Here is a 21,435-nt window from a genome sequence, read left to right as displayed (position 1 = left end):
GTTGTAAACTGAAACATTCTGCGCTAATTTGATCATGGCAGCAGTAGACAGAAAACTGTTCTGGTCACTAAGTAGTTTCTATTTCTTCTCTGGACAGGTTCCTAATTGTGCTGATATTTTCCACAGATAATCCTAAACATCAGGAATAATCTGAGGGGTAAAAAAAGCCATCCAATAGACAATGTCTGTAAGAAGATCTGTCTTCAGCATCCTTTACAGCAGCTCTGGTTCATCACTTTTAGCCCAAAGTCAGGGAATGAATCACAGGCCTATTGCTCATCTTCTTGTTCTAAACTCCTCATAAAGAGTCATGCAGGGCTTAAAGTATTACTCTAGTAAGTTTATTTGCTTTAGTATTGTTCCTGGACATTAAAAGATAGAATAAACAAGAAAATTCAGTGCAATCTCTGCACAATTTGGAGTGTGTATAGTCTTTACTGTCTTTCCCAAATCATACATTAGATTACATAATACAACATCTTGACTACACTGGTATAACAAAAAAGCCAGATTTGTATATTTGTGCATTTGGTATGCACCAGAGCTAGTACTGTTCCTGTCTTTCAAGCAACATTTCACCAATAACACGCAAGTCATGAGTGGATACATTCCTCACACACTTTCTCTGTCATCCAGCCCTCCCCTTCCAACAACCCTGGAGTAGATATATTATTTCTGGAGTTGACTAGAGATACAGGATTTTCAATTCCATAAGTGTTTAACAAGTGCCCACTCTCTGGAAGGCACTGTGTTGGATGCCGGTAGACAGGAAGGTCACACTCTCTGTTTCTACAAATGTGTAAGAAGGAAATAATATCCCATGCTATTACAGGTCTTGAATTTGACTAAGAACAAAATGGAAAGTCCTAGAGAGGACTTGTGCTCCAAATGTCCATTCTCAAAAATCCCCTCATTGCATGTACGCCATGATAGGTGGGAGGAAAGAGAAGAGAGAGTCTTTTAAGAGACAAGATGGTGGGGACATGATTGATGGCATGGCCATGAAGGAAAACTCCAGATATGCTTTGGAAGTAGAGCTGGCTTGAGGTGCTGACTTAGTGGACAGGGAGAGGGGGGATGGGGGAGGGGGGTTCCAGGTTGAACAGTACAGGATATGACAGTGACAGGCCTGCTTGTCACTACACGTGACCCCCAGCCCACCATAAGTCACCTCGCATGCGGCCAGGGCTGCTGTGGACCATCAGTCATGGTCCTGCTGCCCTTGAGCTATGTCCATGTGGAAACGAGACAGACAACCACTGCTTTGAGACTGCAGCAATTCAAGATGTCCTTGAACATGGAATAACTATATATTTGGGTTCTTTTATACATGCTGTAAAAATTTTCCCTGCTGAGTACTTGTACTTAACATTAAAATGACACTGTGTTTCCTGGAGAATTTTAGTCTATTATCAGATTAAATGAAGTCATTAGATCACTAGATCTGTTAGTCTCATTTGTACATATAGCTTTCTGAGTGTATTTTAAACAAGAAGTTGAATCTACCCTTGTCTTTTCTGTGACTGTCTTTTCTGTACTGACGAACAGATCTCTCTATCTCTTCCATTTCAGTACCTATATAAAAGTATTATCCATTGGGCCAGTTACATGATTACATTCAGATGAGCTCTAGAAAACTCTTGAGTGACTGGCTTCCATCTTTTAGATTGTCTCTCTGAGGTAACGATACCTTCATTTCTGTTTCCTATAAAGTTGTTTTATATAGTCTGTTCTAGCACCCTAAGCACTACTACCATTTGCAAAGAGCAATCAAACCTCAGTGACAGCGGAGACTGGGCAGACGCAGAGTGGAGGGCAGATGTCTTCTGTTTCCTAGTTATATTAGGGATGGCCACTGCACTGGCTAAGGGTAGAATTTTTAAATGATCCTCAACACCTGCTCAAAGCCAGGAGTGACACAAGTACTTCAGGGACTAAAAGCCCTTTGACAGAGGCATTCAACTCAGTGCGGAGAGTGGGGGAGCTCATCTCCTCATGGTTGTCCTGTGACCTGGGCTTGCTTGTTTGTTTTTTTAAATTTAATTTTATTGTTAAGGTGACAGTACATTTCTTCTCAAACATTGTTATCTCTCCTTATTTTTTTCCCACTTTCCCTCTCCCCGAATTCCCCTCCCCCAAGTTATAAAGTTCATTTCCAACATATAAGTTCATTACCAACATATTCTGGGTTTCCTTTGTTGTTGTTTTTAATGTTATTTTATTGTAAAGATGTTGTATAGAGGGGTAATAGTTACATGAGTAAAGTAATGAATATATTTGTTATCAAGCATTATTACCCCCTCCTTTGTTTTTCTCCCAATATCCCTTCCCTCCCTCACCTCCCCTACTTCCTCCCCCCAGAAGTTGTAAAGTTCACTTCCAACATAGTGTCTTGTGAGTACCATTGTTGCAATGGGTCATCCTGTGTCCTTGTTTCAGCATTTTGTTATTCCCTTTCCCATCCCCAAATTAGATAAATGTATATACAAGATGCAGGGTACCAAAATCAAATACGGTGACAACAAGGGATATACCATAGGGGAAAGAACATACAAAAGAAACAAAAAAATTCACATAGTCCATTAAAAACAACCATGACAAAGGAAAACTTCTTGGGTCCATATCTGGGGGGTTGTTTTTAATGATACTTGGTGGCTTCTTAAAGTGCCTTTGAAGTTTGCCCTTTCTATGCTGGTTTATAATCCTTGGGTTTTGAAACATCACTCCCCTCACCATTGAAGCAGTAAAAGGAAATTGTACACCCAGTGGTGCCATTATCTAGCATGCAAGCAAAGGGAAAGCCATCTGTTGGCAGTAAACCAGGAAATGTCACCCTTCGGTATAACCCGGAGTTGGTGAGAACCTTATTTAGATTACCATTCCTGCTGCAGGAGACACCTAACAGTCCTACTTTCTGACTACATCTCATATCGTTATTCAAAGCATCTAAAATGCCTGAATAGAAAGAAGCAGAAAGTTTGTCTAATGTTTGTGAAACGAATGGCAGAACTGTGAACAGCAATTTATTTTTTTTAAAAAACATGTTTTGGTTTTATGTGAATATAGTAATTTTCCATTGCTTCAATAACAAATTACTGCAAATTAGGCTATGTACAATATTATTACCTCAGCATTCTTTATGCTAGAAGTTCAAGGGGTGGTTTGGTTTCTCTTCTTAGAGTCTCTCATATCTGAAATCATGGAGACACAGGGCTCCGACGAAGAATATCTGTGAAGATCCTCCTTCTAGCTATATTCTAATTGCCGGCAGAATTGAATTCCACACAGTCACAGGCTGAGAGCTCTTTGTCTTTGTTGGCTGTTGGCCAGGAGTTGTTATCAAGTTCTCTGGTCTGGTCTCCTTCCTTCGGCCTGCAAGAAACAATGGTGGTTCTCCTTCATTGCTGCCCATCTCTCCTCCCTTTTCAGCCACAAACTCAGTCTGGCTCTTCTGACTTTCTTTTCTGCTTTCAAGAGTTCGTGTGAGTACATTGAGCCTAGTGGGAACGTCTGAGACCATGTCTCCCTCTCTTAGCGTCAGCTGATTAGTTACCTCAATATCACCTCAAAGCCCTTTTACTGCTGCATCTAGATTCTCATGACTTATACACACAGACTTACCACACAGGGCAGCCTGGATTGAGCATGGGCTGAGCTGATGTCACTGTGCTTTTCCAACTGTTTTCAAAAGTAGTAATTCAGACCCATTTATGATCTTTCTTCACAAAAGTTGCCTCCTGTTTTCTTTTAACAAGCCATCCAGAAATTTTTTTAATTTAATTTTATTTTATGAACATACTGTACAGACGGGTTACAATTACATGGGCAGGATAATGCATACATTTCTTACCAAGCATTGCAGCCTCCTCCTTTGTTTACCCTTCACATCCCTTCCTAGCCTCCCCCCTCCCCCCATCCTTCCCCCCCCCTCCGACGTTGTAAAGCTCGTTGGACATGACAACTTGTACTTCTCATTGTTGCAACAGGTCCACCTGTATCCTTAAACAACTGGTTTTTCCCCATCTCCTCCACAAGTTATACTGACATCAAATATAGTGAAAGCGGGGCCATCCAGAAATTTTAAAACATATTTCTTTAATTAAGATGAAATACAGATACTTCTTTTCAGAAAAGAAGGTCATCTTTTATTTTTTGTGTTTCTCTTACATGAAGTATAGATGTAGTCTTAATTTTTTTCTTTTTTCCAACCCCACCATCTACAGACTGGGGTTTCTTTCCCTCCTCCAAGAGTGGACCATGGGCATTCTCCATAGTTCTAAGTAATGATTGACCAAATAATCTGTTAGTTTACCAATCAGGACAACACTTTCATCTCTGGCCTAGCTTCTGGAAACAGTATTTTTCTACTATTCATCATGTCTTTAGCTCAAATAAGACCCTAAAGTGAGTTTTTAAAACTTTAAAGTTTATGAAGTAGCAATGTAGAGAGGAGTAAATATCTAAGAGAATGAACCGAAGGGTTTTTTATTTTTATTTTGAATTCTTTCCAATTTGGACACAGAGTTTAAGTTATTTTGATGCCAGGACTGTTTGTTTTTTATTTTTTTTCACTACAAAAACTTCAGAAGCATTGTTTTCAGAGACATCTAAGAAGTCCATTGTAGTCATTTTGTGCCACTAGAGCCCAGACCAATTGAATAATAGCTTATAAACCACAGGAATGTATTCCTCACAGCTCTTCCAGACATGAAGCCTGAGATGAGAGGACCAGTGTGGATGGGCTCTTGCGAAAGCTCTCTTCTGGTCCATTCCTGGGTCTTCACACAGCAGAAGGAGAGCTAGCTAGCTCTCTGGGGTATCTTTTATAAAGGCACTAAATCCATTCATGAAGGTCTCACCCTTGTGACCTAATGAGTTCCCCATACCTCCTGATTCCATCTCATTGGGAGGATTTCAGCATATGGACTGAGGGCATCATAAAGAGCGAAAGTGCTAAGAGGGATGGACATCAGCAAGCCCTGGAGCCTGTGTTCTTCCATCGCTACCTGAAATTGTCAGGGAAATGCTGCAGCCATAGACTAAGGATTCCAGAGTGTAACAATAGTTGCAAAGATTAGGAGTTTGTACGGAAGGAAAACATAAGACACAAGAATATATGGTAATTCTTTGCTTCTAAATATACTTTAAGTTTGGGGGTCGTTTATTGCTGCTCGATAAGCTATCAGTAAGTGATCAAAGCAATCATGAAAACAACAAATATGCCTCAAGGAAAACTTTACCATCTAGCTATAAGCAAGCTCTTAAAAACCACATGGATTCTATACTTTAATAAGTCTTTGAAGTATGGTTTGTTAAAAATCCCTACACGTAAATAAATGGAAAGATTACCTGACTGCCTGTGGAAAATTAGGTGGTGAACTGAAGTAAAAGCTAGGGAGATTGTGTTAATCAGTATTAATAATGCAGAGCATGATGCCAAGTCTTGAAGGGTGTCAAGGCTCCAATGTGACATTTGAAGGCAGGTGGCCAGGTACTGATAGTCCCTTAGTAGTCAGTTTTGCTCCTCTACTGCTCGCAGGCTAGAGGGCTCCACACGCAGAGAATTGGATCTTGTCAGCATTGATTTGTCAAACTGTGCAATGCTTGTTTTTCTGGAAGCTTCCTGTGTGGTGAACTGAATATTTCACTCCTTTTTTTGCAATATTTCCTAGCATATTAATTTTACATATGTGTGTGTGCATAGACACACATCAGATTTTTGTTAATGAACAATTTGAATTGGCAAACAAGAAAAGTAAATACTGGGGTGGGGGTGTTTCCTTTTTTAACTTAATTTGCTTTTGACCCATGCTATTCTCTTTGTAATTCTTATTTTTTATTGTTATTATAAAGGTGACATACAGCTACATAAGCCAGGTCATGAGTACATTTCTTTTTGGGTAGTTTCACCCCTTCCTTCCCTCACTCTCCCAGTTTTTCCCACCCACTATTTGTGTGGTTCCTTTTCAACATAGTATCTAGTAAGTAGCACTGCTGCATTTGTCCACCCCACCCATGCTAGTCTCATCCAGTTGTCTTTGCATTTATGGTTGGAGCACGGTTCACAACTCCTTTCGCAGACCCAGCAAAGCTGCAGCCGTGGCCATGGTTGATATGCCTGAGGCAGAGCCAAAGTGCTGGGTGCAAGGTTTGAATCCTGGATGCTTCTGATGTGTATGCATCCCACTCAAGTTTCAGAGCACTTCACATAGGCAGGAGGAAAACCCTGGGGGCTTTAGGAAGTAGGGGGCGAGTGGGTTTGGCCATACCCTGGGCACACGGCACCACTTGGAGTTCCAGAAACAGTCAAGAAAAGATGGAAGTCCAGTGATGCAGCTCCTTCCTTAGATACTTGTCAGGTAACAGCAACTGTGAGCGGCAGGTGAGGGTTAGTGGAACACAAAGGACCACATGCACAATTAGGTTCTCAGTAGTTTGAGCCACTCAGCATTCACTCTTTTTATCCCTCTTACTTCCTCGTAATTTAGCCCAATGGGAAACTTTTAGCAGACATTTCATAGAGCAGTTAACTCTGTGGCGACCATCAATTTTAATTGGAATCATGTAGCTAAAGCCCCAGGTAGTACTTGACAGCAAGAGGGTGTCTTGCAACTCAGGTATTTCTGGTTCTGCTCGGGGCTTCTCTTGAGCAATGCTCCCTGATGCATGGCTAATTCCAAAAGACCTGGACTCAGGCAGACTCGAAAAGGGTACAGTGTTTAGTAGTCAATGAAGGAGAAGCTCAGCTATTTCTTTCTGATAGCTTACATGTGTGAGGGAGGTCAAGGAATGAACACAGCAGTGAATGTGCTGAGGGTCCGCTCCTAGCCACAGTAGGTAGCTGGTCTTCGGCCACTAAAACATTCAGTCTCTGCAGCAACCAGAGCAATTACCAAATGATTGTCATCATCTCATTTATAAAGAAATTGCCTTCCTTGGGAGAAGACAGTCAGGTGCCTCCTAGTCCACACAGCAAGTCTCTGCTAATCTTCACACACAAAAAAGAGGGAAGCATTTCTTTAGAAATAGTTCTAACTTGGCTGCAATGAGGTACCAGCTCTGTATGCAATGCAGAGACAAGTCAAGAGCTCTTCAAGTCACTTTGTGCCCAAAAGAAGTATGCAGGGGTGTGGTGAACACTGCTGGGCACCTATGGCTGTCATAATTGCTCATGTTCTGGGAATATGCCTACAATGACTGAAGCTGCAGTGCAGACCCTGCTCGAATAGGACAAGGACCCTGCCTCAACTTTCCTCCACTGATAACCACTGCACCCATTGCTCGGGCAGGCATAGACTCTCAGCCACAGCTCTTTCTGTTCACTAGATGCTCTTCAGAGAGGTTTCCAGAGGTCTGCTTTGGCACAAGTAGGAAGTATTGACTAAATGGGAGAGCAGTTAAAACCAGGCAGATGCCTGCAGGTTTAGGGGATGTCTTGAGGCTAATACGATGAGGGATGGGACAGAAATGTTAAAGTGATAGACTTTTGCCTCAAAAAGTACCTTTTCACAACACATCCACCTCTCTTATGCCAACAGGTTCTTGGCACGCTCTGGATTACATTGCTGCGAGCCTGGCTCTGCACCCAGGTGCTTTATGTGACACCACCTCACCTCTGTACACACATCCCTAAGAAGCACGTTCATTCAGACGTATGGAACACACTGGGCTTGACTCTGTATATGCATACATATACATAGTCATATATACATCTATATACATCTATCTATGTATAGATATTTACCTAACTGTCCAGAGATCTCTCCTGCATGACTATACTGTCAGTAAGCTGTCTTCCCAGAAGGAGATAAGATGTAAAACACTGGGAATGTTGACAAGAAGATTTCCATTCACCCCTGAGTTTCGCCAGCTACAGGCTCTGTATTTGTTTCCCATTGCTGCCAGCAAGTGAGCCCAAGCTTGGTACTCTAGCCAGCTTGAGTTTATTATCTCACAGTGTCTGAGTGTCTGTGTGCCAGAAGTCCCGATTCTGGTTTCACAGGTTCAGATCAAGGTGTCAGCGGGCTGTGTTTCCCTCTGGAGGCTCTGGGGGGGGGGGGGATGTGCTGGCTGCTGGCTATTTTACATTGTTGGCAGAATCCAGTTCCTTGTGTCTGTGGGAATGTGGGTCTGAATGTTTCCTGTCTGGCTGTTGGCTGAGCGCTTCTTTCCCATAGCTCTTGGCTCCTTCTCTCTCAGCATATGTAACCCCCACCATCCCCTGCCATGTCAGAAGCAGTAACAGGAGTGGTACCCTCATGTTTGTAATAGCTCTGATCTCAGCCACTTCAAGGTGAATAGAATTACTGCCCACAGTAATAATCCAGGAAAATCTTGATATTCTAAGTTCTATAATCTTAAACCCATCTGCAAAACTCCATAGTCCGTGGAAGGCCGCCTCTTCACAGATTCCCACCCAAGAGGCCAGAGGCTAGTGTTTGGCCAGCAGCACTTGACCTTTTGACCCTTATATCCCATATACTTTCATCTCACCCAGAGCTCTCTATGAAATTCCATCCCATTGAAGCATTAATTCAGAATCCTCAATCTCTTCAGCCCAAAAGTCCAAAATCTGAATCACTTAAAATCAGGTGTGAATGAAAATTCGATTAAAAACAGTTTCTGGGGGAATGTCCTTCTGTATCTGTGATGAACGAAGACCCAAGTTTCCTGTCTTCAACATACAGTGATGGGAACAACATAGGATAACTAACAGTCATAATTAAGTTCTGAGTCAAGGAAGTGGCCCTGTGGCTCAAGTGGTAGAGCACTAGCCTTGAGCTGAAGAGCTCAGGGACAGTGCCCAGGCCCAGAGTTCAAGCCCCACAACCGACAAAAGAAAGCCACTTCTGAGTCCTTCAGATAAGATTCCGAGTTAACAAACTATCTGGATATAGTGACAAGTAAAGCAAAGTAAGTTTAGTTGACAGAGCCCCTATGTAGCTCCAAGAGCAAAAATATCTTCTCTCAGCCCACTATAGGGAAAGTTTCTGATCCCAATGTAAGTCTCTTTAAAATGTAGTGGTTTTCACACTTCATGGTTGAGAGCCCTGCTGGGTGTAATTTCCAATTTACACACACACTCACATCAGATAATTGCTGATAAATTCATTAGTGGCTGAGAAGTTAATTACATGGCCAAATAATTAAGGTGATCCATGCTTATATTATACTCAGATCTCCCTTCACAAATGTACTGTTGTTTCTAGACATTCATTCTGGAAGCCTTCTACTGGTCTCCATGCTGCCATAGTGGGTGGGGGTGGTCTCAATGCTGTCTAAGTTAATTAGGTGGGGGTCCCCTGTATCCAGTCCTATTAGGCAGAGCTTCCCTAGTACTGGTCAGCCTACAAATTGTCTCTCACACACAACAGACCATTATATGACCTCTGGCCAGTCAATAAATATCTTAATGTCCATCCACTGCTGTGGCTCAGACAACAGTTCTCTCATGATGCATATGCGGACATCTGGACAGCAGAACATAAGGACAGGGTGCAGTGAGATCAGAGAGCACCTGGGCCTCTCTATTTTTGTATCAAACTCAAACTGATTATGATAGAGGTGAGTTCACGGCACCATTTATGTTAGGTTTTTAAAAGGAGGTAGCCGAGTAAGAACAGCAGCACTCACGTGGTATTCAGGTAAGGGGTAGGTTTATTCAGTAGACCTGCTGGGACCAGGCAAGGTTGGCACTCCACGTGGCTGGGAAAGGAAAGAGGAAAGAAAGGAAAGAGAGAGAAAAGAGCTAGAAAAGAGAGAGAGAGCAGAGAGCTAGAAACGAACAGAGAGAGAGCTAGTTAGCAGAGAGAGCTAGAAAAGAGCAGCAAGAGAGCAGAGAGAGAGAGCAGAAAAGACGATAGAGGTGAGTTCAAAGGACCACTGATCTACACATGCTTTACGGGTTGAAGCAGGACATGTAAATAAGGTACTCTGAGGTCCTAGCCATGGAGAGCACACTCTTTGGCCGCCACACTGCTAGCATCTGGGTTGCGATGCCTTTCCTAAGTATTTCAGGAAGATTAGCAGCAACCCTGGCCATCTCCACCCACTAGATGCCATTACTCCGCTCAACACTCAATACACTGACATTGTCACATGTTCCCCGGGGGGGGGGGGGGGAATATTGCACGAGTTAAGATCCCCGATCCAGAAAGGGATGGGCCTGAGGGGAGTCATGTGCTCTTTCATTTGATGGTCTCTCCACGAGTTTTTACTATGCACTAAGCAAGGACATGGGGAGAAGGGTCAAACAGTGAGGCCAGCTGATGTTCTCCACCTGCCCTCCCAGATGAGCGGCCAGATGGAAACTGAGGACACCTGAAGCTAGGAAGCAGGAGGGGATGGAAGGGCTCAGCAGGCCTTATGACTGAATATGGAGTCCTCTCCAAATGGATTGTGCGTCAAAGGTGTGGTCTCAGCTGGTGGCCCTGTTGAGAGGGGGTTATATGGTGAGGGTGCTAAGCTCATGAATTCCATTGATGAGGTCATAGCTGAGTGGCAGATGAGGAGAGGGGGCGTAATTGGAGGAAGCAGGTCACTAGCGGCATCCTTTCGAAGGGTGTATCTTAGCCCTTCCCCTTCCTCTTTCTGCCCCTCCCAGCTTCCTGGCTGCCATGAAGTAAGCAACTTTCTTCTGCCATTCCTAATAGAGTACCTTATATCAGGCCTGAAAAACAGTCCAAGTGACCATGGGCTGAAACCTGTAAAATGGTGAGATAAATAAATCCTGCCTCAAGTTGTTTCCAGTTACTCTGTCATAGTAATACAACACTAATTGAAATAACAAGGCCTGGAAGGCGTGCACACCAGACATCTGATTAAGTCCTGAAGACCAAATTAATATATTGGATGTAGAAAGAGGAGATTTCAGGTAGAAGGGTCATCACAGCCTTGGAATAGCCGACAACCTTTCGGTGGCCATGGTTGAGAGTCAAGAGGCTTTTAGCTCCTCCCCATGCATCCTGAGCCACCTCCTCATTTGGGTCTGGCACCCATGGTCATCTGGTGATTTCTGCCTCCTCTTCTACCTGCCTTGCTAGGCTGTTATCAAGACTGTACAAAAACATGGCTGCCTATTTCTGCTTTGTTGTGGAAATCACTGGTGCTTCTAGATATAACCTCAGCTTTGCTCTTTGCCACACTCTGAGCAAGCACAGCTCCACCCCTAAATCTAGTGCATGGCTTCAGAAACCAGGCCTAGGTCCCACAGAGATCCCATGGCTGGTCTCTGCCGATTATCAATTGGGAAATGAGACAAAGGGGTTCCATGAGCAGCAGCCCAGGGCTGTGCAGGGTTGGCCCAGCTGAGACACCATAAGAATGAACATGCAGCGATGTAACCTGGCCTCCAGAGAGTGCTTATGCACTGATTACAGGGGAAGCTAGACTGTAAAGGCCAAAACACGGGTCAGGTAGAAGGAAAGGAGGTAACAGAATCTGGAGAAGGGAAACTAGCCTCAGGCCTGAGTGTAAAACCTCTACCTCCACTTAGGACTGGAGATGGTGTGAAATGGTATTATCTGATTGTCTCTAGCACTCACAGAATTCAGTCAATAGTCTCCAGCTAAATGATGATCCTCTCAGTGTTACATGCAGTCTTCAAATGCTTTTTGCTTCTTTGAAAATTGCACCTGCTCTGAATCATACCGGATTGGGATTGTTGTGTCAGATACAAACTAAAGCTAAGAAGCTTCTATTCTGATGGATTAAAAGCTCTCTTATATATAGTAAGCATCTGGCACAGAGAATTACTGGTGGACTAGATAAGTTGTGGACAGGCTCCCAGCTTTCTGAATTCTAATCCCAAGGAAGAACTGCATATACTTGTAACAGCCAACTTTTATGGAGCACCTAAATGGACATGCCAGACACTCAGCAGACCAGTTTCCCACTCCACCCCCACCCTGCCCGGGAAGGTACCTCTGCAGTAATAAGGTTTACAGCGTAACTCCAATACAAAATCAATGGTGAGTGATCAATGATGGAAGTTTCAAGTGCTAAGGGAGTACGAAGAGAACAGCTAATCACAAATAAATTGAGTCCCCAGAAATCCCATCCCTGGATTTTTTTCCCTGTGGTTTGATCTCCCATATGCTGGCCATCTGCAACAGATACATCTTTCCTGTGAAATTATAGTCGTTCAATTGAACATATGGTGTTAAGTTCCACTGTGGATCCTTGGAGAGCACTGTGTGTTCAGTTTAATTTAAATAAGCTCACTGAGTGACGGAGGCTCAGAGTAATGAGATGTCCAGCTTAACCGCTGCCTTGGAATAGAAGAGATTGTTCTTTTAATTGGAAAATGTAGAAATGGTTTCATTTTTCATCTACTAGATTAAAAAAAAAGAGTACAGAATCCTCTATAAGGAGAAACTTTCAGATGACCTCTCTCAACTGAAAAGGCAATCAAGATCTTTATAAAGAGGATTTTTGGCTAGTATACACCTATTTGTGCTTAAAAAGCTAACTAGTGCAAATTAATTGCACAAAGGGTGTTGACTATGAAATTTGCAACATATAATATAGTTTAGTCAAACCTACCAATCTATTTTACTCTTTATTTGTAGTTTGAATAGTCTACAAGTATTGTTCCAATGCTGCTTTTGCATAGAAATTTGCTGTACTAATTTTCTAACCAGATATGGAAGTTGTCTTCCATGTGATGGGCAGAAGATGGCATCAGGACCATGACAGTGAAGAAAATTAGGTTGGACATTGGTTCACTGTCAAATACTTACTTAAGATCATGGCTACAACTAGCCACTCAATGTTTGGCTGATGCAAAACATTTCCAGGATCTTAATTTTTAAACAGTGAAGCCTGCCCTCAAGATTCATAATAAACGTGAACAAAAATTTGAGCTGTGTTAAGACTGTGATATTTGAAGCTTAAACATGTATTATTGTTTACATCATTTTCTCTTAATCATAAGCTAACATAACTCAGACTTACCTTGGTCAAAAGTTTTAACAATGATAAAAAGCTGAATATCAGAATGAAAATGTGCCTCTTCTGTTAAACAGGGTGAAGCTGAGGGTAAGAAAGCCTCTTGACTTCAAGAAAAATACAAAGGCCCTCTTAAGATATATTTCATGCATCTAGGAGTAATTGCTTGAATTAGAAACCTATCCAGGTGCTGGTGGCTCACATCTTTAAGTTTAGGTACCCAGGAGGCTCAAATATGAGGGTCGCAGTTCCAGGGTAGCCTGGGAAAAGTTTGTAAACTCTTATCTCCAATTAACCACCAAAACCAGCCAGAGTGAAGCCGTGCTCAAGAGGTAGAGTGCTATCTTAAGCACAAAAGCTTGAGGACAGTGCTCAGGCACTGAGTTTAAGCCCCAGGACCAGCACCAAAAGAAAGAAAACAACAACAAAACAAACAACAACTAATAATCCCTCTGCATTGTTTCACAAATTGTAACACAGGTATCTGTGACTTGCCTAATTCTTGTTGAACCTATAACCACTCACTAAAGCAATATTCTTGGTGAACTTTCTCAAAAGGAAAGCGGTTTTCTTACAGGGTGTCTTGGTGAGCACGGAGGAAGTCACTGCTGTCCCTTTCACGTTGCAGGAATGTGAGTTCAGCCGGAGAAGAGGCCCGACGGCGGATGCGGGAGTGTGAGGGGCTGACCGATGCCTTGCTGTATGTGATTCAGTCTGCGCTGGGGAGCAGTGAGATCGATAGCAAGGTTTGTAGAGTCCGGGTGATTATGTGTGTTAGAGAATGAAGGCAACCATGAGACTGAATTGTAGCTAAAAACCATAGCTCTGTCCTAACTCCTCATTTTATCTAGACAGCTTTTTGTTACTCAAACCACAGGTGTTCCAGGTAGGTTTGTAAATTTTGCCCATCACAGTACCCAGAGTCTTCTAGTTTTATAATATCAACTTTCACAAAAGAAATATATTAAAAACTATCTATATGAGCCAGGTGCCAGCCGCTGTCACCTGTAATCCTACCTACTCAGGAGGCTGAGATCTAAGGATCACAGTTCAAAGCCATCTGGGGCAGGAAAGTTGGTGAGACACTTATCTCCAATAAATTACCAAGAACAAGCTGAAAGTGACATTGTGGATCAAGTGGCAAAGCGCTAGCTTGAGCACAAAGAGGATCAGGGAGAGAACCCAGGCAAAACAAAACCCCAAAACAAATCTATAAGAATAATTACATATTCTCCTAAATTCTCTTTTTAATAACTAACTGTATTCATTGCCATTTTTTCTTTTTCGTTTTTCTTTTTTGCCAGTCCTGGGGCTTGAATTCAGGGCCTGGGCACTGTCCCTGAGCTTCTTTTGCTGAAGGCCAGCATTCTATGACATGAGCCATAGTGCCACTTCTGGCTTTTTCTGCTTATGTAGTACTGAGAAATCAAACCCAGGGCCTCCTGCATGCTAGGCAAGCGCTCTACCACTGAGCCACCTTCCCAGCCCTTCATTGCCATTTTAAATGCCTAAAAGATCTCTTTAAAATGGCAAAAGGCTAAATCAGTGAATCCGTGAACATGTTAAATTGCAACTGCTTTATTCGCAAGCCCTGAGCTTCCCAGTGCTGCTGTGGCTGTTGTTGTCCCGTTTGTCTTGATTCCCTCGTTTCCACCTCATACTCAGCAGAAGTTACTGACTATCTTGATATGGACACAGAATTCACCACAAGTTTTAAGTGGCAGGTGGGATTGATGGGCCTCTTCAGACTCACCCCGACTGCCATCTGGGGCTTCGTTGTGAGGCGCTGTGCACTGGGCATTGGGGGTGGTGAGTGGCATTGTTGGCCTCCACTGGCTGAATGTCAGTAACACGGCACCCCAGTTCTACAGAACAAAAATGACCCCAGACGTGACTCCCCATGTGTCCAGTGGGGGGCAGACTCAGCCCTGGCAGTGGGCCACTGCCTGGATGCCCAGCTTCTGATTGCCTCTTCTTCCTCACAGTGGCCCCTGACCTACCGCATTCCCATCCTCTAAATGGGAGTAGCCCACCCCGACCTCCAGGGCTTGTCCAGGACACAGGGGTCAGGTGACGCCGTGTGCACTTGGATTAAGTACCTGCCTAAACAGATGGAGCTTTGCAGTGCACTAGTTGGCAATCTGGCAGAATATAATGTTGGAAAGTTAGATTAACAAGATAAGTAATAAGTGATTCTGTTAACAATCTCTGTGGGTGAGTGAGCATAGCACTTATTAACTTGAACTACAAATTAAAGTTACCAAGAATTTCTTTTTTAATTACTGATCTCTGAGACTTCCTGAAGATTGGAGCCCAATACCTGTTGTCCTCGCCCCTGGGACCCCACATCTTGGAGCGCTGCTTGTTGTCCCATCCCTCAGCTTGCTGGGCTTGCATCCATTCACTGGCCATATGTTATTAACTCCAAAGACAAACCACAATGCAGTGAAGATTTAACATGCCGCTGTTGTAAAAAGCCCTAGTAACCATTTTAAACCTTTCAGAATCATTGACAAGAAAATTGAATCCCTAAGAAAGTGACTAGTCAAGATGTCTAGAGTATTTACGGAGGCGGGTTAATACGATAGATACAAGTTCACTGCCACAGCAAGGCTGAGCATGTTACTATTCACAGCAGTGAGAGACCAGGGCACTGGAGGCCACGCCTGCTGCCTACCGCCAAGGGGATACAAAGGAGCTGTACTGCTATCTGAACAATCCAGCCGGTAGGCCAGGGCCTCAGGCAAGTTCCTCTGCCATTACCTCTGACATTTCACCCATCTTCAGGAACTCGGTTTGTGCACCATTTTCTGTTTGAGATGATCCGACTTGCCATGCTCTTAGGGGACCTTGGTGAGCATCTATTCTAGCATCCACATTTTCCTAGAAAAAGAATAGGTAATGAACAGGAGTTTCCCTGGCAAGACTCAGAAGACCAGATGGTCAGGGCATCAAGACGGGCCCCAGACAGTACCCGTTTCCTTCCCAACCAGCTAGAGGAACATGCCATGTCTGGCCTGAACTCATGACACCGAGCCTTGCCCTGGCTGAGAACATGTCTGTGATCAAATGGGATCCGTGTCCCTGCTGGCCAGCCAGGGCTATCGAGTTTGAATGTGGCATTATTGCGCCACCCTTTTCCACTCAGCCCCTCTGCTCAGCCACTTCAGAGCTCTCACAACAACGGCAGGATGGGGAGGGAACACACGAACATACGCTCCTTAAGGCTAGAGAAGTTAATGAATAAAAGAGTCTGGATTCCGCACAGGCTTGCCGCTCTGCTGCTATAATTGGCACAGTGTGTTGAATGGGTAACATATGGTAGAGACTCTGTAGATGACTTCCGAATTGGCCCTTTCTAATAGGAAAGAAGGACTCCGAATGACCCTGGTGACCAAGAAGAATGGCTGAGAGTGTTGTTGACAGCAGTGGGTGTTACCAGCAAAGCCACCGGCTGCCACTTGCCTTCTGCTGGTGTCCTGGTCTATTTTTTTTTCTTTTCCTCTCCTCCATTCCTTGAGAGAAAAGCACTTGAACTAGTAGCTTACCTAAACCAAGCCAGACTGTAACACTCCAGGAAGCTTAATGAGAGATATGAGTTTGATCCCAAGGCCTCTCTCCCCTCCTACCCAGTCCTAGTCTCTCTCTCTCTCTCTCTCTCTCTCTCTCTCTCTGTCTCTCCCCCACACACATTCTTTCTTTCTCCCTCTCCTTTTCCCCTCTTTCTTCTCTTCCTCTCTCTTCCCCTCTTTTTTCTCCCTCTCTCCCTCCCTCTCTTCTTGCTCCTCTCTCTTCTCTCTCCCTTCCCACCTTCTTCCCAGATCATCTCTCAGACACAGGGAGATTATAAAGCATTTCTCAAAACTGCAGATTTACTCCCCAGTAGTCATCTGTTAAACAGAGGAACGGCAAAGCCCCCAGGAGGATGAACAGCAGGATGAGAAAGAAGTTTATTCTCCCAGGTCTTTGATGTAAGAAAAATCAGTTTGAGCTGATTTGAAAATCGTTCTGACTTGTGCCATAACATTTTCCTTTCAATGAGAGACTTTTCTGTCTTTCATGCGTCTGCCTGTGTTTACCTGCTTTCATGCCGGGTTCCCTTTTTGAAGCTTGAAATAGAAAATCAAGTTGACTCAAAGCCTATGGGATTAGCAGCCCTGAAACCTTGAAAAGCCAACAAGAAAGGTCTAGAATGGCAAAGGCTCTGGAGACAGATCCTGAGAATTGGTTTTCCTGGTTGATTTTTCACAACTTCCATCCCTCTCCTCCTCCGTGAGATAAAGGACACAGGCTGCGACTGCCTTTTTCCAGATGCAGGGTTGGGGTAGCCTGGTGTCTGCCCTGACCCGGGGCTGGGGCTCCAGATGCAGGATTGGGGTAGCCTGGTGTCCGCCCTCACCCGGGGCTGAGGCTCTTTATTCCTGCCTCTGCGAGGTGCAATGGGGTCATCTGCCTCCGGTGGTGGCAGATAGAAAAATTAAAACTATGGTGGTGGTCGAATTGGCATAGTAAAACTTAGCTCTGTTAAGTAGTTTTTCCTCTCACTGGTTTGCCTCTTTATAAAATTATCTGGTATCCTTGTTCCCCTGGTTACTGAAGGACAGAACAAAGGTGGAAAGGGCAGACAACTTTTCTGCAGGCCAGAGGCTAAGTGCTTGAATCTGCACAGAGGGGTGGCTTCTGTCCTAGCCCTCCCACTGTGTCAGTGCTGGCGGACCATGTCAGAGATGATCGTACACACAAGGGGCACGTGTTCACCAAGAACACATTACACACTACAAGCTCTACATTGGCTTTGGCTTGCTGGCTGCAGTTTACCAGGCCCCCATCTCACTGGGGGAAGTTACCGGAAGGCGTGTTTCCAGAATTCCACACTCCACTTCCCATAACAGCAGCAGACACTTTCTGAGCAGGCACCATTTAGCAGGAACTGTGCCTGTAAACTCTCGTATCCCTCGTGGTAGTCCTGTGAAGCCAGTGCTTTCTCTTTACCTCCAGTTCCCAAATGAGGACACAGAAGCACAGAGAGATGAAGTACACAGCTCACTCAACAGCGGAGCTGGAACTCAAACCCAAGCCAAGGCAACCACAGTGCATCTCACGCCCAGATCTCCAGACTGGGCAGGTTCCCAGCCCTGTTAATGACTGGGTAGTGTTTGCTGTGCCCCAGGCACTCTCTTATAATGCTTACATGCTGTATTCATATCCTATTGCTGCTGGAACAAATGACACAAATTTGGTGACTTAAAAAAAAAAAAAACCTCATGTACATATTAGCCCACAAATGTAGAAATCAGGAATCTGAAATTGGTCTCATTAGGTTAAAATCCAAGTGTCATCAGGACTTCTGGAGAGAATTCATTTCCTTCTCTGTCCCAATTCCTGAAGGCCGCCACGTCCCTTGGCTTGTAGCCACTTCTACATCTTCAAAGTCACATCCTTCCCTTGTCACACCCTCCGAACCTGGCACTTCTGCTTCCCTTTTTCACTTACAGGGCTGCATGGATAATCCAGATAATCTCCACTCATGACATTCAGCCAATAAACAACCTTAGTTCCAACTGCAGCCTTAATCTCCACTTCGTCGGCAGAATTTAACTCACTCATAGGGTCGAGTACTGAAGGTGGGGGCACTTACTCTGTGTGGAGATGTTATTCTACCTTCCAGGTACTACATTAGCTTAACTGATCCATGCTGCAGCCAACTATGGGCTCTTGTTGTGATCATATTAGGAGATACTGAGTTGTGGAGATAAGTACATTGCCAAAACCATATAAGAAATATTGATAGGATAGGGTTGCACAGATGTCCACCTCCACATGAACCCTTATCTCTGCTTAACCCTTTGCTAGGAAAATCAGGATGGAAGCCATCTTGAAAAAAACATCAAGATGAGCCTATCAGTACTCTACAGCGCCTCCTTTGTCCAGGACAACCCTGCTTTGCCCTGTTGCTCCTTTTTATACCCGGGCTAGGCAAACAGTGCATGTTGGTGTCACTGCCAGCACTAACTGACATCCATTATCTGTGCTCCTACAAACAGATGAATTTTGGAACTTGCCTGTGGTTATACATTTTTCTCCTCACATATGAATTTCAGTCCATAATAGCCAATGTTTATAGATGTGATGACGATTCATTTCTTAGCTGAGAGACCCAACCGGAAGACCTTAAAACTTCTCTAGATTCTTCCCAATGTGGCTCTTGGACCCAAAACACAGTGGTCATGGATTTATGCATGACCAAGCTGACTCGAGGATAGTTTGTGCAACACTGACATCCTTTGAACAATTAACAGACAGGGTGGAACAGTGAGTATCAGGAAGCTGAAATGTGTAAACACGAAGTGTGACAAACGATTGGACTGGTGGAGGAAAGGGAGGAAGGTGGGGAGAATGGTAGAAAGGGAGGGTGCGGTCGAGAAGCACTGGACACGTAAGTAGACGTGCTAAGTGGGAACCTCGTTCTACAGCCCGCCGTAGGTTGGAAAAAATTAAGCTGAAGTCTCCCTAGAGGCCCAGCGCGCGGGGGTGAAGGCCTTTCCCGGACGGGCACTGCAGGGCCCCGTGCAGCCTGTGCTCATTCCCCTCCTGTCTCCCATTTTGTCTCGGGGTCCTGCAGACCGTTGAAAACTGTGTGTGCATCTTAAGGAACCTCTCCTACCGGCTGGCGGCAGAGACGTCTCAGGGACAGCACATGGGCACGGATGAGCTGGATGGGCTGCTCTGCGGCGAGGCCAACGGCAAGGACGCCGAGAGCTCCGGCTGCTGGGGCAAGAAGAAGAAGAAGAAGAAGTCCCAGGATCAGGTGATGCGGGCGCTCACCTGCATGCGATTGCCCCCTCCCCCTCCGCTGGAGAGACGCACCTGCGTGCAGAGGGCGCGGTGAGGCCGCGCCTGCGCCTGCGTGCAGAGGGCGCGGTGAGGCCGCACATGCGCGGTGAGGCCGCACCTGCGCCTGCGTGCAGAGGGCGCGGTGAGGCCGCACTTGCGCCTGCGTGCAGAGGGCGCGGTGAGGCCGCGCCTGCGCCTGCATGCAGAGGGCGCGGTGAGGCCGCACTTGCGCCTGCATGCCGAGGTGCTGTGAGCCTATGGACTGCCTGCGTGCTGGGGCGCGCGGTGCCTGATCGCGCCTGCGTGCTGGGGCGCGCAGAGAGCCGAGCGCGCCTGCGCAGTTCTCTCGCGGGGGTTGCGTGGCTGAGCGGGTGGAAGGTAACTGGTCTCTGCCGTGTGTGGCTGCTGAGCCAAGGTAGGAAGTGGCAAATCAAGGCAGAAGCCACGCGAGGCCCGGCGCGCTCTAGGAGGCGCGGCCGGGCCGGGCGTCCTGCGTGGACTCGCCAGTGTGTGAGGGCCTGGTCGAGGCACGGAAGAGGGGAGGGAGTCCCGCGTGGGGGCCGCAGGTGTCCCTGCATTCGGCTCTGCAGTCTTGCTCTTGTCCTTAGACGTGGGGACGACGAGGAGCACTGATGGGACGGCGTGAGCACTGCGGGGAGCATTGTGGGGGCAGCGGGGAGCACTGGGGGGTGGCGGGAGCACTGCGGGGAGCACTACGGGGGTGGTGGGAGTACAGCAGGGGCGGCAGGAGCACTGCAGGGGCGGCAGGAGCACTGAGGGGGTGGCGGGAGCACTGCAGGGGTGGCGGGAGCACTGCAGGGGAGGCGGGAGCACTGAGGGGGTGGCGGGAGCACTGCAGGGGCGGCAGGAGCACTGAGGGGGTGGCGGGAGCACTGCAGGGGCGGCAGGAGCACTGAGGGGTGGCGGGAGCACTGCAGGGGAGGCGGGAGCACTGCAGGGGTGGCGGGAGCACTGCAGGGGAGGCGGGAGCACTGCGGGGGCAGCAGGGAGCACTGCGGGGAGCACTGAGGGGGCGGCGGGAGCACTGAGGGGATACCAGGAAGCATTGAGAGGGTGGCAGGAGCACTGCAGGGGCGGCGGGAGCATTGCGGGAAGCACTGCAGGGGTGGTGGGAGCACTGAGGGGATACCAGGGAGCGCTGAGAGGGTGGCGGGAGCACTGTGGGGGTGGCAGGAGCACTGCAGGGGCGGCGGGAGCACTGCGGGGGCGGCGGGAGCACTGCGGGGAGCACTGCGGGGGTGGGGAGCACTGCGGGGGTGGTGGGAACACTGAGGGGATACCAGGGAGCGCTGAGAGGGTGGCGGGAGCACTGCGGGGGTGGTGGGAGCACTGCAGGGGCGGCGGGAGCACTGAGGGGGTGGTGGGAGCACTGAAGGGGAGGCGGGAGCACTGAGGGGGTGGCGGGAGCACTGCAGGGGAGGCGGGAGCACTGAGGGGATACCAGGAAGCATTGAGAGGGTGGCAGGAGCACTGCAGGGGCGGCGGGAGCACTGCGGGGAGCACTGAGGGGGTGGTGGGAGCACTGCGGGGAGCACTGCGGGGGTGGTGGGAGCACTGCGGGGAGCACTGCAGGGGCGGCGGGAGCACTGCGGGGGTGGTGGGAGCACTGAGGGGATACCAGGGAGCGCTGAG

General features: G+C 46.5%; 1 protein-coding gene across 2 annotated transcripts in view; it reads left to right on the top strand.

Moving 5' to 3' along the window:
• Positions 1-21,435, top strand: part of Ctnnd2 (catenin (cadherin-associated protein), delta 2) — a 349,057-nt gene that overhangs the window by 197,960 nt on the left and 129,662 nt on the right. For both annotated transcript variants that reach the window (XM_013013886.1, XM_013013885.1), the window contains exons 7-8: positions 13,577-13,694; positions 19,571-19,756. In XM_013013886.1, the coding sequence (XP_012869340.1) occupies positions 13,577-13,694; positions 19,571-19,756 (304 nt within the window). The remainder of the gene's footprint in view (positions 1-13,576; positions 13,695-19,570; positions 19,757-21,435) is intronic.

This window comes from Dipodomys ordii, unplaced genomic scaffold, assembly GCF_000151885.1.
Source record: "Dipodomys ordii isolate 6190 unplaced genomic scaffold, Dord_2.0 Scaffold21, whole genome shotgun sequence".
Lineage (NCBI taxonomy): Eukaryota > Metazoa > Chordata > Mammalia > Rodentia > Heteromyidae > Dipodomys > Dipodomys ordii.
Note: the sequence above shows the minus strand (reverse complement) of the source record. Positions and strands in the feature narration are given on the sequence as shown.